The sequence below is a fragment of the Salvelinus alpinus genome, chromosome 3, assembly GCF_045679555.1.
Source record: "Salvelinus alpinus chromosome 3, SLU_Salpinus.1, whole genome shotgun sequence".
Classification (NCBI taxonomy): domain Eukaryota; kingdom Metazoa; phylum Chordata; class Actinopteri; order Salmoniformes; family Salmonidae; genus Salvelinus; species Salvelinus alpinus.
In genome coordinates this window covers 109,190,934-109,217,868 of record NC_092088.1, presented here as the reverse complement: position 1 = coordinate 109,217,868, position 26,935 = coordinate 109,190,934, and the positions used below count along the sequence as shown (strand labels likewise).

At 42.4% G+C, this 26,935-nt stretch overlaps 2 protein-coding genes across 45 annotated transcripts in view; one reads left to right on the top strand and one right to left on the bottom strand.

Annotated features, from left to right (window-relative positions):
* The window catches only part of LOC139571681 (ankyrin-3-like), a 408,808-nt gene that overhangs the window by 248,199 nt on the left and 133,674 nt on the right, over positions 1-26,935 (bottom strand). The window lies entirely within an intron of this gene.
* LOC139571680 (microfibril-associated glycoprotein 4-like) lies at positions 7,812-26,178 on the top strand. Its single transcript, XM_071394770.1, has 6 exons — positions 7,812-7,829; positions 8,103-8,171; positions 14,611-14,802; positions 15,365-15,461; positions 15,616-15,783; positions 25,394-26,178. The coding sequence occupies exons 2-6, from the start codon at positions 8,169-8,171 to the stop codon at positions 25,642-25,644; spliced, it is 711 nt and encodes a 236-aa protein (XP_071250871.1). The 5' UTR covers positions 7,812-7,829; positions 8,103-8,168; the 3' UTR covers positions 25,645-26,178.

The window sequence follows — 26,935 nt, the reverse complement described above, 5'->3', positions numbered from 1 at the left end:
AGACAGCTCAATGACTGAATACACAGCTACATGACTGAATACACAGCTACATGACTGAATACACAGCTCAATGACTGAATACACAGCTACATGACTGAATACACAGCTACATGACTGAATACACAGCTCAATGACTGAATACACAGCTACATGACTGAATACACAGCTACATGACTGAATACACAGCTACATGACTGAATACACAGCTACATGACTGAATACACAGCTACATGACTGAATACACAGCTACATGACTGAATACACAGCTACATGACTGAATACACAGCTACATGACTGAATACACAGCTACATGACTGAATACACAGCTACATGACTGAATACACAGCTACATGACTGAATACACAGCTCAATGACTGAATACACAGCTACATGACTGAATACACAGCTACATGACTGAATACACAGCTACATGACTGAATACACAGTGAAATGACTGAATACACAGCTCAATGACTGAATACACAGCTCAATGACTGAATACACAGCTACATGACTGAATACACAGCTACATGACTGAATACACAGCTCAATGACTGAATACACAGTGAAATGACTGAATACACAGCTACATGACTGAATAGACAGCTAAATGACTGAATACACAGCTAAATGACTGAATACACAGCTCAATGACTGAATACACAGCTACATGACTGAATACACAGCGAAATGACTGAATACACAGCTCAATGACTGAATACACAGCTCAATGACTGAATACACAGCTACATGACTGAATACACAGCTCAATGACTGAATACACAGCTCAATGACTGAATACACAGCTCAATGACTGAATACACAGCTACATGACTGAATACACAGCTCAATGACTGAATACACAGCTCAATGACTGAATACACAGCTACATGACTGAATACACAGCTACATGACTGAATACACAGCTACATGACTGAATACACAGCTACATGACTGAATACACAGCTACATGACTGAATACACAGCTACATGACTGAATACACAGCTACATGACTGAATACACAGCTCAATGACTGAATACACAGCTACATGACTGAATACACAGCTACATGACTGAATACACAGCTACATGACTGAATACACAGTGAAATGACTGAATACACAGCTCAATGACTGAATACACAGCTCAATGACTGAATACACAGCTACATGACTGAATACACAGCTACATGACTGAATACACAGCTCAATGACTGAATACACAGTGAAATGACTGAATACACAGCTCAATGACTGAATAGACAGCTAAATGACTGAATACACAGCTAAATGACTGAATACACAGCTCAATGACTGAATACACAGCTACATGACTGAATACACAGCGAAATGACTGAATACACAGCTCAATGACTGAATACACAGCTCAATGACTGAATACACAGCTACATGACTGAATACACAGCTACATGACTGAATACACAGCTCAATGACTGAATACACAGCTCAATGACTGAATACACAGCTCAATGACTGAATACACAGCTACATGACTGAATACACAGCTCAATGACTGAATACACAGCTCAATGACTGAATACACAGCTCAATGACTGAATACACAGCTACATGACTGAATACACAGCTCAATGACTGAATACACAGCTCAATGACTGAATACACAGCTCAATGACTGAATACACAGCTCAATGACTGAATACACAGCTCAATGACTGAATACACAGCTCAATGACTGAATACACAGCTCAATGACTGAATACACAGCTACATGACTGAATACACAGCTCAATGACTGAATACACAGCTCAATGACTGAATACACAGCTCAATGACTGAATACACAGCTCAATGACTGAATACACAGCTCAATGACTGAATACACAGCTCAATGACTGAATACACAGCTCAATGACTGTATACACAGCTAAATGACTGTATACACAGCTAAATGACTGAATACACAGCTCAATGACTGAATACACAGCTCAATGACTAAATACACAGCTCAATGACTGAATACACAGCGAAATGACTGAATACACAGCTACATGACTGAATACACAGCTACATGACTGAATACACAGCTACATGACTGAATACACAGCTACATGACTGAATACACAGCTACATGACTGAATACACAGCTCAATGACTGAATACACAGCTACATGACTGAATACACAGCTACATGACTGAATACACAGCTACATGACTGAATACACAGCGAAATGACTGAATACACAGCGAAATGACTGAATACACAGCGAAATGACTGAATACACAGCTACATGACTGAATACACAGCTACATGACTGAATACACAGCTACATGACTGAATACACAGCGAAATGACTGAATACACAGCGAAATGACTGAATACACAGCTACATGACTGAATACACAGCTACATGACTGAATACACAGCTACATGACTGAATACACAGCTACATGACTGAATACACAGCTACATGACTGAATACACAGCGACATGACTGAATACACAGCTACATGACTGAATACACAGCTACATGACTGAATACACAGCGAAATGACTGAATACACAGCTACATGACTGAATACACAGCTACATGACTGAATACACAGCGAAATGACTGAATACACAGCGAAATGACTGAATACACAGCTACATGACTGAATACACAGCTACATGACTGAATACACAGCGAAATGACTGAATACACAGCTACATGACTGAATACACAGCTACATGACTGAATACACAGCTACATGACTGAATAGACAGCTACATGACTGAATACACAGCTACATGACTGAATAGACAGCTCAATGACTGAATACACAGCTACATGACTGAATACACAGCTACATGACTGAATACACAGCTCAATGACTGAATACACAGCTACATGACTGAATACACAGCTACATGACTGAATACACAGCTCAATGACTGAATACACAGCTACATGACTGAATACACAGCTACATGACTGAATACACAGCTACATGACTGAATACACAGCTACATGACTGAATACACAGCTACATGACTGAATACACAGCTACATGACTGAATACACAGCTACATGACTGAATACACAGCTACATGACTGAATACACAGCTACATGACTGAATACACAGCTACATGACTGAATACACAGCTACATGACTGAATACACAGCTACATGACTGAATACACAGCTCAATGACTGAATACACAGCTACATGACTGAATACACAGCTACATGACTGAATACACAGCTACATGACTGAATACACAGTGAAATGACTGAATACACAGCTCAATGACTGAATACACAGCTCAATGACTGAATACACAGCTACATGACTGAATACACAGCTACATGACTGAATACACAGCTCAATGACTGAATACACAGTGAAATGACTGAATACACAGCTACATGACTGAATACACAGCTCAATGACTGAATAGACAGCTAAATGACTGAATACACAGCTAAATGACTGAATACACAGCTCAATGACTGAATACACAGCTACATGACTGAATACACAGCGAAATGACTGAATACACAGCTCAATGACTGAATACACAGCTCAATGACTGAATACACAGCTACATGACTGAATACACAGCTCAATGACTGAATACACAGCTCAATGACTGAATACACAGCTCAATGACTGAATACACAGCTACATGACTGAATACACAGCTCAATGACTGAATACACAGCTCAATGACTGAATACACAGCTCAATGACTGAATACACAGCTACATGACTGAATACACAGCTCAATGACTGAATACACAGCTCAATGACTGAATACACAGCTCAATGACTGAATACACAGCTCAATGACTGAATACACAGCTCAATGACTGAATACACAGCTCAATGACTGAATACACAGCTCAATGACTGAATACACAGCTACATGACTGAATACACAGCTCAATGACTGAATACACAGCTCAATGACTGAATACACAGCTCAATGACTGAATACACAGCTCAATGACTGAATACACAGCTCAATGACTGAATACACAGCTCAATGACTGAATACACAGCTCAATGACTGTATACACAGCTAAATGACTGTATACACAGCTAAATGACTGAATACACAGCTCAATGACTGAATACACAGCTCAATGACTAAATACACAGCTCAATGACTGAATACACAGCGAAATGACTGAATACACAGCGAAATGACTGAATACACAGCTACATGACTGAATACACAGCTACATGACTGAATACACAGCTAAATGACTGAATACACAGCTACATGACTGAATACACAGCTACATGACTGAATACACAGCTAAATGACTGAATACACAGCGAAATGACTGAATACACAGCGAAATGACTGAATACACAGCGAAATGACTGAATACACAGCTAAATGACTGAATACACAGCTACATGACTGAATACACAGCTACATGACTGAATACACAGCTACATGACTGAATACACAGCTCAATGACTGAATACACAGCTAAATGACTGAATACACAGCTACATGACTGAATACACAGCTCAATGACTGAATACACAGCTAAATGACTGAATACACAGCTCAATGACTGAATACACAGCTACATGACTGAATACACAGCTAAATGACTGAATACACAGCTCAATGACTGAATACAGAGCGAAATGACTGAATACACAGCTCAATGACTGAATACACAGCTCAATGAGTGAATACTTCAGGGAGTTGACCTCCCAGATTGGTGAAATGAGTTGTGGTATTGTGGAGAAAGACATGACTTACCAATGTATAAGAGGTTAGTCTAGACCGAGGTCTATATGATCAGGACTACTTTCTAAGTGGAGAACATTAAACCTGTTTTAACATTAAACCTGTTTTAACATTAAACCTGTTTTAAACATTAAACCTGTTTTAAACATTAAACCTGTTTTAAACATTAAACCTGTTTTAACATTAAACCTGTTTTTACATTAAACCTGTTATTTAACATTAAACCTGTTTTAACATTAAACCTGTTTTAAACATTAAACCTGTTTTAAACATTAAACCTGTTTTAAACATTAAACCTGTTTTAACATTAAACCTGTTTTTACATTAAACCTGTTATTTAACATTAAACCTGTTTTAACATTAAACCTGTTTTAACATTAAACCTGTTATTTAACATTAAACCTGTTATTTAACATTAAACCTGTTATTTAACATTAAACCTGTTTGAACATTAAACCTGTTTTAACATTAAACCTGTTATTTAACATTAAACCTGTTTTAACATTAAACCTGTTATTTAACATTAAACCTGTTTTAACATTAAACCTGTTATTTAACATTAAACCTGTTTTAACATTAAACCTGTTTTAACATTAAACCTGTTATTTAACATTAAACCTGTAATAATATTAAACCTGTAATAATATTAAACATGTTATTTAACATTAAACCTGTTTTAACATTAAACCAGATCATTGGTTTGTTTACTTGTCCTATGGGTATTTAACTACGTTGTATGACGTATGAATACCAGAGGCTATAGGAGATGGACTTCATTCAGTCACCTTTTATAAACTAGTCAATCAAAGCACCGTGAAAAGCCGATGCGCCATGACCTCCCGGCGGGCTATTGGAAACACGCCAAAGACAATAAATGAATGTGCCACAAAACAATATATAGGCTGTGGATTTGGACTCGTCGTTACCATTTACATGACATGGGATGTGCAAATTCACTGAGACGATGAAGGAGCACCTCTCGCCCTCCTCCGTGTAAAGAAATTCAACTGCAAGCCATCACAGCGCCCACACATCACACAGCTACGGAGACGGGACAAACAGCACACTGTCAAACCAGCAGTGTTTCCCTGTCATCGCTCACATTGTGACTGACATGGGCCTGTCCTATCAATAGATCATGGGCCTGTCCTATCAATAGATTACGGGCCTGTCCTATCAATAGATTACGGGCCTGTCCTATCAATAGATTACGGGCATGTCCTATCAATAGATTACGGGCCTGTCCTATCAATAGATTACGGGCCTGTCCTATCAACAGATCATGGGCCTGTCCTATCAATAGATTACGGGCTTGTCCTATCAATAGATTACGGGCCTGTCCTATCAATAGATTACGGGCCTGTCCTATCAATAGATTACGGGCCTGTCCTATCAATAGATTACGGGCCTGTCCTATCAATAGATTACGGGCCTGTCCTATCAATAGATTACGGGCCTGTCCTATCAACAGTTCATGGGCCTGTCCTATCAATAGATTACGGGCTTGTCATATCAATAGATTACGGGGCTGTCCTATCAACAGATCATGGGCATGTCCTATCAATAGATTACGGGCCTGTCCTATCAATAGATTACGGGCCTGTCCTATCAATAGATTACGGGCCTGTCCTATCAATAGATCACGGGCCTGTCCTATCAATAGATCATGGGCCTGTCCTATCAATAGATCACGGGCCTGTCCTATCAATAGATCACGGGCCTGTCCTATCAATAGATCATGGGCCTGTCCTATCAATAGATCACGGGCCTGTCCTATCAATAGATTACGGGCCTGTCATATCAATAGATTACGGGGCTGTCCTATCAACAGATCATGGGCATGTCCTATCAATAGATTACGGGCCTGTCCTATCAATAGATTACGGGCCTGTCCTATCAATAGATCACGGGCCTGTCCTATCAATAGATCATGGGCCTGTCCTATCAATAGATCATGGGCCTGTCCTATCAATAGATCACGGGCCTGTCCTATCAATAGATTACGGGCCTGTCCTATCAATAGATCACGGGCCTGTCCTATCAATAGATCATGGGCCTGTCCTATCAATAGATCACGGGCCTGTCCTATCAACATATCATCGGCTTGTCCTATCAACAGATCATTGGCCTGTCCTATCAACAGATCATGGGCCTGTCCTATCAACAGATCATTGGCCTGTCCTATCAACAGATCATGGGCCTGTCCTATCAACAGATCATGGGCCTGTCCTATCAACAGATCACGGGCCTGTCCTATCAACAGATCACCGGCCTGTCCTATCAACAGATCACCGGCCTGTCCTATCAACAGATCATCGGCCTGTCCTATCAACAGATCATCGGCCTGTCCTATCAACAGATCGTGGGCCTGTCCTATCAACAGATCATCGGCCTGTCCTATCAACAGATCATCGGCCTGTCCTATCAACAGATCATGGGCCTGTCCTATCAACAGATCATCGGCCTGTCCTATCAACAGATCATCGGCCTGTCCTATCAATAGATCACGGGCCTGTCCTATCAACAGATCATGGGCCTGTCCTATCAACAGATCATCGGCCTGTCAAATAGATCACTAGAAGATGCATATCGTTCATCCTAGCAGGAGAGGTCTCAACTGAGTTGTCTGCTAGCGAATTAAAACTTTTAAATGAAAAGTAGCAGTTCATTTTTGAAGTGGAAAAAGTAGCCGGCTGAAAATAAGTATGTTACCGGCTGTTTGGCCGACGTCCGGCGCTTAGGGAAAACACAGGGAAAGTACTGAGTGATGCAACGTGCTCTGGTTGCCTTTATAAAGAGGTGTGGACCAGGGAAAGTACTGAGTGATGCAACATGCTCTGGTTGCCTTTATAAAGAGGTGTGGACCAGGGAAAGTACTGAGTGATGCAACATGCTCTGGTTGCCTTTATAAAGAGGTGTGGACCAGGGAAAGTACTGAGTGATGCAACATGCTCTGGTTGCCTTTATAAAGAGGTGTGGACCAGGGAAAGTACTGAGTGATGCAACATGCTCTGGTTGCCTTTATAAAGAGGTGTGCATCATGCTAGCTCTGGGACAAACAGCTCATGCAAGACACATCTGTCACTGATACAGGTGAGCTCATGCATGTCTCTCACTATTCTTAACTGAACACAAATCATTTCAAATCATTTCAAATCAAACAATTAGGAAGGGAGGTTTTCCTGGTGCCTAATGTAACATTGTCCGATCTGTTCAGTCATCATAGGACCTAACTAAAATCCTGTTTGTTAACACAGTAAAAGTAAATTGTCATAGTGAGGCAGAGTGACTGTGTAAGTGGTAGTATTTCACCTACAGCTGGTGACCTGAACAGTACTGTAGTAAATGAGCTCCCTTCTCTTACAGGACGTCCATTCAACAAACTATTCTGAAGTTTCCTTCAAAGGCAGACAGACATCTATCACAACAACGATGGTAGGTATTAATAAACCATTATTAGAATGATCAGAAAACACCATTCAGAGATACTAACATGACTATAGGACTCTAGTGTCTCTAATGAAAAGACCATTCTGAGATACTAACGTGACTATAGGACATGTGTCTCTAATGAAAAGACCATTCAGAGGTACTAACGTGACTATAGGACATGTGTCTCTAATGAAAAGACCATTCAGAGGTACTAACGTGACTATAGGACATGTGTCTCTAATGAAAAGACCATTCAGAGATACTAACGTGACTATAGGACATGTGTCTCTAATGAAAAGACCATTCTGAGATACTAACGTGACTATAGGACATGTGTCTCTAATGAAAAGACCATTCTGAGATACTAACGTGAATATAGGACATGTGTCTCTAATGAAAAGACCATTCAGAGATACTAACGTGACTATAGGACATGTGTCTCTAATGAAAAGACCATTCAGAGATACTAACGTGACTATAGGACATGTGTCTCTAATGAAAAGACCATTCAGAGATACTAACATGACTATAGGACATGTGTCTCTAATGAAAAGACCATTCAGAGATACTAACGTGACTATAGGACATGTGTCTCTAATGAAAAGACCATTCAGAGATACTAACGTGACTATAGGACATGTGTCTCTCATGAAAAGACCATTCAGAGGTACTAACGTGACTATAGGACATGTGTCTCTAATGAAAAGACCATTCAGAGATACTAACGTGACTATAGGACATGTGTCTCTAATGAAAAGACCATTCTGAGATACTAACGTGACTATAGGACATGTGTCTCTAATGAAAAGACCATTCTGAGATACTAACGTGAATATAGGACATGTGTCTCTAATGAAAAGACCATTCAGAGATACTAACGTGACTATAGGACATGTGTCTCTAATGAAAAGACCATTCAGAGATACTAACGTGACTATAGGACATGTGTCTCTAATGAAAAGACCATTCAGAGATACTAACATGACTATAGGACATGTGTCTCTAATGAAAAGACCATTCAGAGATACTAACGTGACTATAGGACATGTGTCTCTAATGAAAAGACCATTCAGAGATACTAACGTGACTATAGGACATGTGTCTCTAATGAAAAGACCATTCAGAGATACTAACGTGACTATAGGACATGTGTCTCTCATGAAAAGACCATTCTGGTGGGAAGCTGCTACAGACCACCAAGTGCTAACAGTCTGTATCTGGATAATATGTGAAATGCTTGATAATGTATGTGATATCAACAGAGAAGTATATTTTCTGGGGGATTTAAATATTGACTGGCTTTCATCAGGCTGCCCTTCAAACTGTAACTAGCGCCTGCAACCTGGTTCAGGTTATCAGTCAACCTACCAGGCTAGACACAAACAGCACAGAAATGAAATCATCAACATGTATTGATCACATCTTTACAAAACTTATTGTATGACCTCTTATACACTATATTAGGCCCAGCCTTTGGAACTGTGGTTTTCCTAGATATGGCTACTATATTGTGATCACTACATCCTATTTGGATGTAGTGATTCCTATGTTTTTGATGTAAAGAATATTTGCTGGTCTGTAATGAGGAGCAACCAGATGCATTTATGAAACTACTTATTCCAGTTACTAATAAGCACCAATTAAGAAAATGTCTGTAAAAACTGTTAAATCCCCGTGGATTGATGAGGAATTGAAAAATGGTATGGTTGAGAGGGATGAGGCAAAAGGTCTGGCAATTAAGTCTGGCAGCCCAACTGATTGGCAAACGTACTGCAAATTAAGAAATCATGTGACTAAACTCAATAAAAAGGAACTACGAAACAAAGATACATGATATAAAGAATGATCGTAAACAGCTTTGGGGAACGTTAGCCAACACGGCTCCATCATTCACTGAATCAGATGGCTCACTGAATCAGATGGCTCATTCATCACAAAGCCCACTGATATTGCCAACTACTTAAATTACTTTTTCATTGGCAGGATAAGCAAACTTCGGGATGACATGCCAGCAACAAACGCTGACACTACACATCCAAGTATATCGGACCAAATTATGAAAGACAAGAATTGTACTTTTGAATTCCGTAAAGTCTGTGTGGAAGAGGTGAAAAAAAGTATATTGTCTGTCAACAATGACAAGCCACCGGTGTTTGACAATCTGGATGGAAAATTACTGAGGACAATAGCAGACAATATTGCCACTCCTATTTGCCACATCTTCAATTTAAGCCTACTAGAAAGTGTGTGCCCTCAGGCCTGGAGGGAAGCTAAAGTCATTCCGCTACATAAAAATAGTAAAGCCCCCTTTACTGGCTCAAATAGCTGACAATCAGCCTGTTACCAATCCTTAGTAAACTTCTGGAAAAAATGTGTTTGACGAGATACAATGCTATTTCACAGTAAACAAATTGACCACAGACTTTCAGCATGCTTATAGGGAAGGACACTCAACAAGCGCAGCACTTACACAAATGACTGATGATTGGCTGAGAGAAATTGATGATAAAATGATTGTGGGGGCTGTCTTGTTAGACTTCAGAGCAGGTTTTGACTTTATCGGGAAAAAAAGTATATGTTCTGGCTTTACACCCCCTGGTATGATGTGGATAAAGAGTTACCTGTCTAACAGAACACAGAGGGTGTTATTTAATGGAAGCCTCTCCAACATAATCCAGGTAGAATCAGGCATTCCCCAGGGCAGCTGTCTAGGCCCCTTACTTTTTTCAATCTTTACTAACGACATGCCACTGACTTTGAGTAAAGCCAGTGTGTCTATGTGTGCGGATGACTCAACATTATACAGGTCAGCTACTAGAGACTGAAATGACAGCAACACTTAAGAAAGAGCTCCAGTTAGTTTCAGAGTGGGTGGCAAGGAATAAGTTAGTCCTAAATATTTATAAAACTAAAAGCATTGTATTTGGGACAAATCATTCACTAAACCCTAAACCTCAAACAAATCTTGTAATAAATAATGTGGAAATTGAGCAAGTTGAGATGACTAAACTGCTTGGAGTAACACTAGATTGTAAACTGTCATGGTCAAAATATGTTGATGCAGTAGTAGCTAAGATGGGGAGAAGTCTGTCCATAATAAAGTGATGCTCTACCTTCTTAACAGCACTATCAACAAGGCAGGTCCTACAGGCCCTAGTTCCTACCTTCTTAACAACACTATCAACAAGGCAGGTCCTACAGGCCCTAGTTTCTACCTTCTTAACAGCACTATCAACAAGACAGGTCCTACAGGCCCTAGTTTCTACCTTCTTAACAGCACTATCAACAAGGCAGGTCCTACAGGCCCTAGTTTCTACCTTCTTAACAACACTATGAACAAGACAGGTCCTACAGGCCCTAGTTTCTACCTTCTTAACAACACTATCAACAAGGCAGGTCCTACAGGCCCTAGTTTCTACCTTCTTAACAACACTATCAACAAGACAGGTCTTATAGGCCCTAGTTTCTACCTTCTTAACAGCACTATCAACAAGGCAGGTCCTACAGGCCCTAGTTTCTACATTCTTAACAACACTATGAACAAGACAGGTCCTACAGGCCCTAGTTTCTACCTTCTTAACAACACTATCAACAAGGCAGGTCCTACAGGCCCTAGTTTCTACCTTCTTAACAACACTATCAACAAGACAGGTCTTATAGGCCCTAGTTTCTACCTTCTTAACAGCACTATCAACAAGGCAGGTCCTACAGGCCCTAGTTTCTACCTTCTTAACAGCACTATGAACAAGACAGGTCCTACAGGCCCTAGTTTCTACCTTCTTAACAGCACTATCAACAAGGCAGGTCCTACAGGCCCTAGTTTCTACCTTCTTAACAGCACTATCAACAAGGCAGGTCCTACAGGCCCTAGTTTCTACCTTCTTAACAGCACTATGAACAAGACAGGTCCTACAGGCCCTAGTTTCTACCTTCTTAACAGCACTATGAACAAGACATGTCCTACAGGCTCTAGTTTCTACCTTCTTAACAGCACTATGAACAAGACAGGTCCTACAGGCCCTAGTTTCTACCTTCTTAACAGCACTATGAACAAGACAGGTCCTACAGGCCCTAGTTTCTACCTTCTTAACAGCACTATGAACAAGACAGGTCCTACAGGCCCTAGTTTCTACCTTCTTAACAGCACTATCAACATGGCAGGTCCTACAGGCCCTAGTTTCTACCTTCTTAACAACACTATCAACAAGACAGGTCTTATAGGCCCTAGTTTCTACCTTCTTAACAGCACTATCAACAAGGCAGGTCCTACAGGCTCTAGTTTCTACCTTCTTAACAGCACTATGAACAAGACAGGTCCTACAGGCCCTAGTTTCTACCTTCTTAACAGCACTATGAACAAGACAGGTCCTACAGGCCCTAGTTTCTACCTTCTTAACAGCACTATGAACAAGACAGGTCCTACAGGCCCTAGTTTCTACCTTCTTAACAGCACTATGAACAAGACAGGTCCTACAGGCCCTAGTTTCTACCTTCTTAACAGCACTATCAACAAGGCAGGTCCTACAGGCCCTAGTTTCTACCTTCTTAACAGCACTATGAACAAGACAGGTCCTACAGGCCCTAGTTTCTACCTTCTTAACAGCACTATCAACAAGGCAGGTCCTACAGGCCCTAGTTTCTACCTTCTTAACAGCACTATGAACAAGACAGGTCCTACAGGCCCTAGTTTCTACCTTCTTAACAGCACTATGAACAAGGCAGGTCCTACAGGCCCTAGTTTCTACCTTCTTAACAGCACTATGAACAAGACAGGTCCTACAGGCCCTAGTTTCTACCTTCTTAACAACACTATCAACAAGGCAGGTCCTACAGGCCCTAGTTTCTACCTTCTTAACAGCACTATGAACAAGACAGGTCCTACAGGCCCTAGTTTCTACCTTCTTAACAGCACTATGAACAAGGCAGGTCCTACAGGCCCTAGTTTCTACCTTCTTAACAGCACTATGAACAAGACAGGTCCTACAGGCCCTAGTTTCTACCTTCTTAACAACACTATCAACAAGGCAGGTCCTACAGGCCCTAGTTTCTACCTTCTTAACAGCACTATCAACAAGGCAGGTCCTACAGGCTCTAGTTTCTACCTTCTTAACAACACTATCAACAAGGCAGGTCCTACAGGCCCTAGTTTCTACCTTCTTAACAACACTATCAACAAGACAGGTCCTACAGGCCCTAGTTTCTACCTTCTTAACAGCACTATGAACAAGGCAGGTCCTACAGGCCCTAGTTTCTACCTTCTTAACAGCACTATGAACAAGACAGGTCCTACAGGCCCTAGTTTCTACCTTCTTAACAACACTATCAACAAGGCAGGTCCTACAGGCCCTAGTTTCTACCTTCTTAACAGCACTATGAACAAGACAGGTCCTACAGGCCCTAGTTTCTACCTTCTTAACAGCACTATCAACAAGGCAGGTCCTACAGGCCCTAGTTTCTACCTTCTTAACAGCACTATGAACAAGACAGGTCCTACAGGCCCTAGTTTCTACCTTCTTAACAACACTATCAACAAGGCAGGTCCTACAGGCCCTAGTTTCTACCTTCTTAACAGCACTATCAACAAGGCAGGTCCTACAGGCTCTAGTTTCTACCTTCTTAACAACACTATCAACAAGGCAGGTCCTACAGGCCCTAGTTTCTACCTTCTTAACAACACTATCAACAAGACAGGTCCTACAGGCCCTAGTTTCTACCTTCTTAACAGCACTATGAACAAGGCAGGTCCTACAGGCCCTAGTTTCTACCTTCTTAACAGCACTATGAACAAGGCATGTTGAATGCACCGAGCTGTCTGTCTAAACTACTGGCACACAGCTCGGACACCCATGCAAACCCCACAAGACATGCCAGCAGAGCTCTCTTCACAGTCCCCAAGTCCAGAACAGACTATGGGAGGTGCACAGTACTACATAGAGCCATGACTACATGGAACTCTATTCCACATCAGGTAACTGATGCAGCAGTTAAATCAGATTTTAAAAAACAGATAAAAATACACCTTATGGAACAGCGGAGACTGTGAAGCAACACACACATTGGCACAGACACACACACACACACACACACACACACACACACACACACACACACACACACACACACACACACACACACACACACACACACACACACACACACACACACACACACAATAACATACATACAGATGGATTTAGTACTGTAGATATGTGGTAGTGGTGGAGTAGGGGCCTGAGGGAACACAGTGTGTTGTGAAATCTGCAAAATGTATTGTAATGTTTTTAAAACTGTATAAACTGCCTTATTTTGCTGGACCCCAGGAAGAATATCTGCAGCTTTTGCAGCAGCTAATGGGGATCCATAATAAATAAAAAATACAAATGAACCAACATTAGACAGTTTTTGCATTAAAACTGCTATATCCATCTACCCTGTGCTGCAGTCCATCTTGCTGCTGGCTCTACTGGTGCCCGTGATGGGGCAGTCCTCCCTGCATCCAGTGGACTGTGATGAGGTCTATAGATCAGGTTCTGGACAAAACGGGGTCTACACCATCTACCCTGCAGGACCTACCTCACCTGTCCAGGTGTTCTGTGACATGGGGTTGGAAAGTGCACATCTAGGAAAGTGGACGGTCAGTTTCAATTTGTGTTATTGAAATACACTTAAAGACTAATTTACCATGAACTGTCTCTCTCTCTCCTAATCTGTTTATCAAACACTCTCTCTCTCTTAATCTGACAATTAAACAATCGCTTTCTCAATCTGTCAATTAAATAATTTCTCTCTCTCTTAATCTGACAATTAAACAACCTCTCTATATGAATCTGTCAATTAAACAATTTCTCTCTCTCTTAATCTGACAATTAAACAATTGCTCTCTCTCTTAATCTGTCAATTAAACAATTTCTCTCTCTCTTAATCTGTCAATTAAACAATCTCTCTATATGAATCTGTCAATTAAACAATCTCTCTCTATCTTAATCTGTAAATTAAACAATATCTCTCTCTTAATCTGTCAATTAAACAATATATCGCTCTTAATCGGTCAATTAAATAATCTCTCTCTATTTTAATCTTTAAATTAAACAATATCTCTCTCTTAATCTGTCAATAAAACAATATCTCTCTCTTAATCTGTCATTGAATCAATCTCTCTCTTAATCTGTCAATTAAACAATCTCTCTCTAAATCAGATGATTCAGAGCCGACAGGATGGATCAGTGAACTTCCACAGGAAGTGGGATCAGTACAAGAGTGGTTTTGGGAGCGCAGCTGGAGAGTACTGGCTGGGTAAGAACGGGTTTAACTTCTAGCCAACAGAACGTTCTCCTCCTAGAACCTTGTTCTACCACTGACTTCATCCGGTTTGTCCTAGTTCATTCAAGGCCATTTGTCATTGTATTCAGACAACACAGTGAATTGCTATGTTGATCTCATTCTCCAGGGCTGGAGACGATGCATCTCCTGACTATGAAAGGAACCTATGAGCTGAGGGTGGCCATGGAGGACTTTGAGGGGAATAAGGTCTATGCTCAGTACTCTTCCTTCTCCGTTGGACCAGAGGCTGAAGGATACCTGCTAACACTGGGCTCATTCAAAGATGGAGGAGCAGGTGGGGGACAATTTATATTGTCCAAGAAAAAATAACAAGAAAAAAAGTCTAAGAAAATAGTCCAAGAATTTACTGTAGTACCAGAATATACTGTAGTACCAGAATATACTGTAGTACCAGAATATAGTCCAAGAATTTACTGTAGTACCAGAATATACTGTAGTACCAGAATATAGTCCAATAATATACTGTAGTACCAGAATATACTGTAGTACCAGAATATAGTCCATTAATATACTGTAGTACCAGAATATAGTACCAGAATATACTGTAGTACCAGAATATACTGTAGTACCAGAATATAGTACCAGAATATACTGTAGTACCAGAATATAGTCCATTAATATACTGTAGTACCAGAATATAGTCCAATAATATACTGTAGTACCAGAATATACTGTAGTACCAGAATATAGTCCATTAATATACTGTAGTACCAGAATATAGTACCAGAATATACTGTAGTACCATAATATACTGTAGTACCAGAATATAGTACCAGAATATACTGTAGTACCAGAATATAGTCCATTAATATACTGTAGTACCAGAATATAGTACCAGAATATACTGTAGTACCAGAATATACTGTAGTACCAGAATATAGTACCAGAATATACTGTAGTACCAGAATATACTGTAGTACCAGAATATAGTCCAATAATATACTGTAGTACCAGAATATAGTCCAATAATATACTGCAGTACCAGAATATAGTCCAATAATATACTGTAGTACCAGAATATAGTACCATAAAATAGTCCAATAATATACTGTAGTACCAAAATATACCGTAGTACCAGAATATAGTCCAATAATATAGCACCAGAATATGGCACCAGAATATAGTCCAAGAGTATAGTACAAGAATATAGTACCAGAGTATAGTACCATAATATAGCACTATAATATAGTCCAAGAATACAGTACCAGAATATAGTACCATAATATAGTCCAAGAGTATAGTACCATAATATAGTACCAGAATATAGTCCAAGAGTATAGGACCAGAATATAACTCTAGAATATAGTCCAAGAATACCGTACCAGAATATAGTACCAGAATATAGTCCAAGAGTATAGTACCATAATATAGTACCAGAATATAGTCCAAGAGTATAGGACCAGAATATAACACTAGAATATAGTCCAAGAGTATAGTACCAGAGTATAGTACCAGAATATAGTACCAGAATATAGTACCATGATATAGTCCAAGAGTATAGTACCAGAATATAGCACTAGAATATAGTCCAAGAGTATAGTACCAGAATATAGTACCAGAATATACACTGCTCAAAAAAATAAAGGGAACACTTAAACAACACAATGTAACTCCAAGTCAATCACACTTCTGTGAAATTAAACTGTCCACTTAGGAAGCAACACTGATTGACAATAAATTTCACATGCTGTTGTGCAAATGGAATAGACAACAGGTGGAAATTATAGGCAATTAGCAAGACACCCCCAATAAAGGAGTGGTTCTGCAGGTGGTGACCACAGACCACTTCTCAGTTCCTATGCTTCCTGGCTGATGTTTTGGTCACTTTTGAATGCTGGCGGTGCTTTCACTCTAGTGGTAGGATGAGATGGAGTCTACAACCCACACAAGTGGCTCAGGTAGTGCAGCTCATCCAGGATGGCACATCAATGCGAGCTGTGGCAAGAAGGTTTGCTGTGTCTGTCAGCGTAGTGTCTAGAGTATGGAGGCGCTACCAGGAGACAGGCCAGTACATCAGAAGACGTGGAGGAGGCCGTAGGAGGGCAACAACCCAGTAGCAGGACCGCTACCTCCGCCTTTGTGCTAGGAGGAGCAGGAGGAGCACTGCCAGAGCCATGCAAAATGACCTCCAGCAGGCCACAAATGTGCATGTGTCTGCTCAAACGGTCAGAAACAGACTCCATGAGGGTGGTATGAGGGCCCGACGTCCACAGGTGGGGGTTGTGCTTACAGCCCAACACCGTGCAGGACGTTTGGCATTTGCCAGAGAACACCAAGATTGGCAAATTCGCCACTGGCGCCCTGTGCTCTTCACAGATGAAAGCAGGTTCACACTGGGCACATGTGACAGACGTGACAGAGTCTGGAGACGCCGTGGAGAACGTTCTGCTGCCTGCAACATCCTCCAGCATGACCGGTTTGGCGGTGGGTCAGTCATGGTGTGGGGTGGCATTTCTTTGGTGGGCCGCACAGCCCTCCATGTGCTCGCCAGAGGTAGCCTGACTGCCATTAGGTACCGAGATGAGATCCTCAGACCCCTTGTGAGACCATATGCTGGCGCGGTTGGCCCTGGGTTCCTCCTAATGCAAGACAATGCTAGACCTCATGTGGCTGGAGTTTGTCAGCAGTTCCTGCAAGAGGAAGGCATTGATGCTATGGACTGGCCCGCCCGTTCCCCGGACCTGAATCCAATTGAGCACATCTGGGACATCATGTCTCGCTCCATCCACCAACGCCACGTTGCACCACAGACTGTCCAGGAGTTGGCGGATGCTTTAGTCCAGGTCTGGGAGGAGATCCCTCAGGAGACCATCCGCCACCTCATCAGGAGCATGCCCAGGCGTTGTAAGGAGGTCATACAGGCACGTGGAGGCCACACACACTACTGAGCCTCATTTTGACTTGTTTTAAGGACATTACATCAAAGTTGGATCAGCCTGTAGTGTGGTTTTCCACTTTAATTTTGAGTGTGACTCCAAATCCAGACCTCCATGGGTTGATAAATTTGATTTCCATTGATAATTTTTGTGTGATTTTGTTGTCAGCACATTCAACTATGTAAAGAAAAAAGTATTTAATAAGAATATTTCATTCATTCAGATCTAGGATGTGTTATTTTAGTGTTCCCTTTATTTTTTTGAGCAGTGTAGCACTAGAATATAGTCCAAGAGTATAGCACTAGAACATAGTCCTAGAGTATAGTACCAGAATATAGTACTAGAATATAGTCCTAGAGTATAGTACCAGAATACAGTACTAGAATATAGTCCTAGAGTATAGTACCAGAATATAGTACCAGCATATAGTACTAGAGTATATTACCAGAATATAGTACCAGAATATAGTCCTAGAGTATAGTACCAGCATATAGTACCAGAGAAAATTCCAAGGAAAATAGTCCAAGAAATCTGTCAACAAGGGTTCATACTAGGGATCCATGATATATCGGTGAACATATCGGAATCGGCCGATATTAACTAAAAATGCAATCGTCGGTATCGGCCCGGTGTCTAGTTTAACGTAATGACGCCACGTAAATGTAGCGCTACACGTGCAACACAGCATTCCAAGCCTAGTCCCACAATGTCTGCTGTGTGGATCGAGCAGACAACAAGTCCTGCAGTCATTTGAAAGGATAAGAACATTTCAGAGAGACAACTCAAAGGCGAAATCCATGAAAGCCAAGATAATGGGATCCATTGCCCTTGACAATCAACTGTTCTCTGTAGTGGGTGATGTTGGCTTTCGCCGACTGGTCGAGCACCGGTACACACTACCAAGTAGGCGCTATTTTTCAGATGTTGCCCTACCGAAGTTACACAGTAATAGCATCACTGCTATTAGCTTCATGACATACATACTATGGAACGCCGTTTGGGTCTTTGTGTGTCAAAAAAGATACAGTAGCACTGTCAAAGCTGAACAAAAAAGTCTGCAAACAAGCGAACACCGGGCATGATCGATGTGTTTTCAATAACGCGTTGGTAATAAAGCATCATTGGTCGACCGCAACTTCTGGGGTAGCTAGCATTAGCTTGGTACGTAGCTAGCACCAAGACAACCAGCCTGAAAACAATGACCAGTAGAAACTGCAGTCATTTTCATTATTCTTGGCAATGATTTAGGATTCCTTGTGAGTTAGTATTAGCTAGGTTGCCACTTGTTGTTCGCCTATTGAAATTGAACTTCAGTTCATGAAAATAAATAGCTAGCCAGCTACTTAACCCTGTTGCCCAAAGCTAACGTTATAAGCAGCCAGCTACTAAACCCTGTTGCCCAAAGCTAACGTTATAAGCAGCCAGCTACTAAACCCTGTTGCCCAAAGCTAACGTTATAAGCAGCCAGCTACTTAACCCTGTTGCCCAAAGCTAACGTTATAAGCAGCCAGCTACTAAACCCTGTTGCCCAAAGCTAACGTTATAAGCAGCCAGCTACTAAACCCTGTTGCCCAAAGCTAACGTTATAAGCAGCCAGCTACGTAACCCTGTTGCCCAAAGCTAACGTTATAAGCAGCCAGCTACTTAACCCTGTTGCCCAAAGCAACAGGGTTCCGGGTTGGAGCGAGTAGTCGCATTTCGCTTCGCTCCACAGGTAGTATTACATTCGCTCCACAGGTAGTATTACATTTCATTTCATTTCATTACAGTACAACGGTTTGATTTGTTTGATCTTAGCTAGCTACATAGCCGTCTTTGTATCAAAGATAATTGTGTAGTTTAGAGTAATTATCGAGGTTAGCTAGCCAGCTATTTTCGTCCTTCTAACGTAGTCAACACTGCTAGCTAGCCAACTCCTACCGAATAGCAGCACTGTAGAAACTATTACATTACAACGGAACGACTTGATTAGTGTAGTGTTAGCTAGCTACATAGTTGTCTTTGCATCTAAGATAATTGTGTAGTTTAGAGTAATTATCGAGGTTAGCTAGCCAGCTATTTTCGTCCGCCGCGAGAGTACTTCCGGGTTGGAGCGAGTAGTCGCATTTCGCTTCGCTCCACAGGTAGTATTACATTTCATTTCATTACAGTACAACGGTTTGATTTGTTTGATCTTAGCAATTTTTTTATTAGCTAGCTACATAGCCGTCTTTGTATCAAAGATAATTGTGTAGTTTAGAGTAATTATCGAGGTTAGCTAGCCAGCTATTTTCGTCCTTCTAACGTAGTCAACACTGCTAGCTAGCCTACTTCACCAGCCACCAGTACTGTATCATTTTAGTCAATAAGATATTTTGCAACGTAAGCTTAACTTGCTGAACATTCGAGACGTGTAGTCCACTTGTCATTCCAATCTCCTTTGCATTAGCGTAGCCTCTTCTGTAGCCTGTCAACTATGTGTCTGTCTATCCCTCTTCTCTCCTCTCTGCACAGACCATACAAACGCTTCACACCGCGTGGCCGCTGCCACTCTAACCTGGTGGTCCCAGCGCGCACGACCCACGTGGAGTTCCAGGTCTCCGGCAGCCTCTGGAACTGCCGATCTGCGGCCAACAAGGCAGAGTTCATCTCAGCCTATGCTTCCCTCCAGTCCCTCGACTTCTTGGCACTGACGGAAACACGGATTACCACAGATAACACTGCTACTCCTACTGCTCTCTCCTCGTCTGCCCACGTGTTCTCGCACACCCCGAGAGCTTCTGGTCAGCGGGGTGGTGGCACTGGGATCCTCATCTCTCCCAAGTGGACATTCTCTCTTTCTCCCCTGACCCATCTGTCTATCGCCTCCTTTGAATTCCATGCTGTCACAGTTACCAGCCCTTTCAAGCTTAACATCCTTATCATTTATCGCCCTCCAGGTTCCCTTGAGAGTTCATCAATGAGCTTGACGCCTTGATAAGTTCCTTTCCTGAGGATGGCTCACCTCTCACAGTTCTGGGTGACTTTAACCTCCCCACGTCTACCTTCATTCCTCTCTGCCTCCTTCTTTCCACTCCTCTCCTCTTTTGACCTCACCCTCTCACCTTCCCCCCCTACTCACAAGGCAGGCAATACGCTTGACCTCATCTTTACTAGATGCTGTTCTTCCACTAATCTCATTGCAACTCCCCTCCAAGTCTCCGACCACTACCTTGTATCCTTTTCCCTCTCGCTCTCATCCAACACTTCCCACACTGCCCCTACTCGGATGGTATCGCGCTGTCCCAACCTTCGCTCTCTCTCCCCCGCTACTCTCTCCTCTTCCATCCTATCATCTCTTCCCTCTGCTCAAACCTTCTCCAACCTATCTCCTGATTCTGCCTCCTCAACCCTCCTCTCCTCCCTTTCTGCATCCTTTGACTCTCTATGTCCCCTATCCTCCAGGCCGGCTCGGTCCTCCCATCCTGCTCCGTGGCTCGACGACTCATTGCGAGCTCACAGAACAGGGCTCCGGGCAGCCGAGCGGAAATGGAGGAAAACTCGCCTCCCTGCGGACCTGGCATCCTTTCACTCCCTCCTCTCTACATTCTCCTCTTCTGTCTCTGCTGCTAAAGCCACTTTCTACCACTCTAAATTCCAAGCATCTGCCTCTAACCCTAGGAAGCTCTTTGCCACCTTCTCCTCCCTCCTGAATCCCCCCCCCCCCCTCCTCCCTCTCTGCGGATGACTTCGTCAACCATTTTGGAAAGAAGGTCGACGACATCCGATCCTCGTTTGCTAAGTCAAACGACACCGCTGGTTCTGCTCACACTGCCCTACCCTGTGCTTTGACCTCTTTCTCCCCTCTCTCTCCAGATGAAATCTCGCGTCTTGTGACGGCCGGCCGCCCAACAACCTGCCCGCTTGACCCTATCCCCTCCTCTCTTCTCCAGACCATTTCCGGAGACCTTCTCCCTTACCTCACCTCGCTCATCAACTCATCCTTGACCGCTGGCTACGTCCCTTCCGTCTTCAAAAACCTACACTCGATCCCTCCGATGTCAACAACTACAGACCAGTATCCCTTCTTTCTTCTTTCTTTTCTCTCCAAAACTCTTGAACGTGCCGTCCTTGGCCAGCTCTCCTGCTATCTCTCTCAGAATGACCTTCTTGATCCAAATCAGTCAGGTTTCAAGACTAGTCATTTCACTGAGACTGCTCTTCTCTGTGTCACGGAGGCGCTCCGCACTGCTAAAGCTAACTCTCTCTCCTCTGCTCTCATCCTTCTAGACCTATCGGCTGCCTTTGATACTGTGAACCATCAGATCCTCCTCTCCACCCTCTCCGAGTTGGGCATCTCCGGCGCGGCCCACGCTTGGATCGCGTCCTACCTGACAGGTCGCTCCTACCAGGTGGCGTGGCGAGAATCTGTCTCCGCACCACGTGCTCTCACCACTGGTGTCCCCCAGGGCTCTGTTCTAGGCCCTCTCCTATTCTCGCTATACACCAAGTCACTTGGCTCTGTCATATCCTCACATGGTCTCTCCTATCATTGCTATGCAGACGACACACAATTAATCTTCTCCTTTCCCCCTTCTGATAACCAGGTGGCGAATCGCATCTCTGCATGTCTGGCAGACATATCAGTGTGGATGACGGATCACCACCTCAAGCTGAACCTCGGCAAGACGGAGCTGCTCTTCCTCCCGGGGAAGGACTGCCCGTTCCATGATCTCGCCATCACGGTTGACAACTCCATTGTGTCCTCCTCCCAGAGTGCTAAGAACCTTGGCGTGATCCTGGACAACACCATGTCGTTCTCAACTAACATCAAGGCGGTGACCCGTTCCTGTAGGTTCATGCTCTACAACATTCGCAGAGTACGACCCTGCCTCACACAGGAAGCGGCGCAGGTCCTAATCCAGGCACTTGTCATCTCCCGTCTGGATTACTGCAACTCGCTGTTGGCTGGGCTCCCTGCCTGTGCCATTAAACCCCTACAACTCATCCAGAACGCCGCAGCCCGTCTGGTGTTCAACCTTCCCAAGTTCTCTCACGTCACCCCGCTCCTCCGCTCTCTCCACTGGCTTCCAGTTGAAGCTCGCATCCGCTACAAGACCATGGTGCTTGCCTACGGAGCTGTGAGGGGAACGGCACCTCCGGACCTTCAGGCTCTGATCAGGCCCTACACCCAAACAAGGGCACTGCGTTCATCCACCTCTGGCCTGCTCGCCTCCCTACCTCTGAGGAAGTACAGTTCCCGCTCAGCCCAGTCAAAACTGTTCGCTGCTCTGGCACCCCAATGGTGGAACAAACTCCCTCACGACGCCAGGTCAGCGGAGTCAATCACCACCTTCCGGAGACACCTGAAACCCCACCTCTTTAAGGAATACCTAGGATAGGATAAAGTAATCCTTCTAACCCCCCCCCTTAAAAGAGTTAGATGCACTATTGTAAAGTGGTTGTTCCACTGGATATCATAAGGTGAATGCACCAATTTGTAAGTCGCTCTGGATAAGAGCGTCTGCTAAATTACTTAAATGTAAATGTTATAAGCAGCCAGCTAGCTTCATCTGGCTCGACCTGACTTGGTTATGAGTTGTGAAGCTAGCCACAATAAGGATTAGGCACAATAGTGGCATTTGCGGTTTGCCTTCAAAATAAAAGTATGTCATTGACAGTGATGCAAATAAATACAAATAGTAGAATGATGACATACTTTTATTTTGAAGGCTAACCGCAAAGTCCACTATTGTGGTTAATCCTTATTGTGGCTAGCTTCACATAGATGGGTCCGACGAATAATCAAATAAGAACTGTCTTATAAATTAGGGTTATTTTAGATGATGACACCTAGCTATATAGTTAGCTAGGTAACTAAAGCTACTGAAACAGATGTTAGCTAGCTAACTATAGCTACTGAAATAGATGTTAGCTAGCAAACTAAAGTTACTGAAATAGATGTTAGCTAGGTAACTAAAGCTACTGAAATAGATGTTAGCAAGCGAACTATAGCTACTGAAATAGATGTTAACAAGCGAACTATAGCTACTGAAATAGATGTTAGCTAGCGAACTATAGCTATTGAAATAGATTATGTTGTTTTGCTATGTTTTTGGGGAAGAACATTGTTTGCATCATGAGCTAGCTAGATTTTTTAATGACCAGCACTGTAGGTGTGCGAGACAACTTCACCAGCATCGTAGCATACGTATCGATGAATCATTGTGACATATGAAATACGAGTGATAGTGTAATCAATGTGTAATAACTATGTAAAAGAAATGTATGAACGAGTTAAATTATTATGTGACGTGCAGTCATATTCAGGTCCTGATTGGTCAACAAGCTTAATTGACACGTCCAATTGTGTTAAATAGTATATTTTTTTACACGCAAAGACCCAAACGGCGTTCCATACAAATCCTGGTAGAGAATGAAATGACTGAACAAATGAACAACGAAACAGCACAGCAAGTAAGTGAAAGAAATAGGTTGTGATTACGTTTTTCTGGTAATGGGGACATACGTAAATGCTAACAAAATAACTTTTTGGTCAGTGTGGTGTGTGTGTGTGTAACCTTTACTTAACTAGGTAAGTCAGTTAAGAACAAATTCTTATTTACAATGAAAGCCTACCCCGGCCAAACCCCGGCCAAACCCCGGCCAAACCCCGGCCAAACCCGGACGACGATGGGACAATTGTTCGCCGCCCTATGGGACTCTCAATCACGGCCAGATGTGATACAGCCTGGACTCGAACCAGGGACACTAGTGACGCCTCTTGCACTGAGATGCAGTGCCTTAGACCGCTGCGCCCATGTGTGTTAACTATTTAACTGTAGTAGAATGCTTAAAAGGCCGCAAACCTTTATTATATCGGTTATCTGCATCGGTATCGGGTTTTTTTGGGCAAGGAAAATATCGGGAATACCGGTATCGGCCAGAAATGTCATATCGGTGCATCACTAGTACATACCTAAAGCTGGTGGAAGTATTATCATTAGGTTACCTAGAGTCCTTATTTATCTCCTCTGTTCTTTTCCTCAGGAGATTCTCTGGTTTATCACAATGGTCAGAAATTTACAACGTTGGATAAAGACCAGGACCTTCATGCCGCCAACTGTGCCCAGGTGTACTACGGAGGATTTTGGTACAACAACTGCCATTTTACAAACCCCAATGGGATATATGCATGGGGCGAGTCTGCCTATGGTATTGGCATCAACTGGCAAACATGGAAAGGCTATACATACTCCCTGAAAGCCATCACCATGAAGATCAGACCAGCCCCGGCATAGAAGTCAATCATTTCTAACACAATTGTAAAATCAGATTTTTCAATAACAATTATTGTCATACAAACATTTCCTGCACATATTCCATTTATAAGGGAGGGGGGGATCTTTTTTTCTAAGTAGGGTTTGTGTTTGGGTCTTCAGAGATTAGAAGGTGGAGCAGGATACAGAAGATCTCAGATCTACTCTGATGTGCAGTGTTGCCATAGCAACATAACCCTGACTGCAGTGGGGATTATATGACTCTGACCCATCATTTAACTATCTCTGTCTCTTACCTTAACCCTCTGTCTGTATCTTACCTTAACCCTCTGTCTGTCTCTTACCTTAACCCTCTGTCTGTCTCTTACCTTAACCCTCTGTCTGTCTCTTACCTTAACCCTCTGTCTGTCTCTTACCTTAACCCTCTGTCTGTCTCTTACCTTAACCCACTGTCTGTCTCTTACCTTAACCCTCTGTCTGTCTCTTACCTCAACCCTCTGTCTGTTATGATCACCAACATTTGAAATAAAGACAGATACTGTACCTGCAAAATGATGAATTGTCCCGCAGTTTATTGTGCAATGTTTAGAACCAAAGGTCTTTGTTGCCATGGTAAAAAACACATCACTTTAAGCTCCATATTGAAATAGCATCAGTTTATTATCTATGGGACTTTAGCATAGTTACATGTGTGTAATGACTTCAGCCAACCATGTTGAATTGAGTTTGTGGGTAAAATGGTGAAGTAATTCCAAGAATGAGGGTAGACCTATTGAGTGGCTTAAAGAAATACATCACAACATCAGGTCAATTGACTGAGAAATGCCTCTTGTATGTGTGTAGATCTTTGTTTTGGTCTCACTGTGTGATGCACTGTCATCTACTTCTACATGTGTCACATACAAACATATTACTACCTGTCAGGGCAATGAGATTGAGACTGTAACCTAAATATCTTGGAATTTTAATTGATGACGGCCTCTCTTTTAAATTGCATATTCAACAACTTACAAAAAAAATTGAAGCTGAAGTTGGGATTTTATTTTAGGAATAAGGCCTGTTTTTCTTTTGAAGCCAGAAGGAAGCTAGTATTAGCTACATTTATGCCTTTACTAGACTATGGGGATAGTTTATATAACATTCAGAGTGCCCACTTGACGCTCTGGCCAATGATTTGTTTACCTCTGGATAACATGAAAACAGCCTAACCAGCTCTGCTGGCAAGAATTTCATTATGCTTTTTGTCAGACATTTACTGACACCGGCCATATTCAACGGGTGTTGTACACTTTAGCTTAGGACATGTAGCTAG

What these genes read in the sequence shown, in the direction of transcription:
- LOC139571680 (XM_071394770.1), top strand. An exon ending in CACATCTAGGAAAGTGGACG is followed by an intron (nt 14,803 to 15,364) that starts GTCAGTTTCAAT and finishes TCTCTAAATCAG; the next exon opens with ATGATTCAGAGCCGACAGGA. An exon ending in ATTCAAAGATGGAGGAGCAG is followed by an intron (nt 15,784 to 25,393) that starts GTGGGGGACAAT and finishes TCTTTTCCTCAG; the next exon opens with GAGATTCTCTGGTTTATCAC.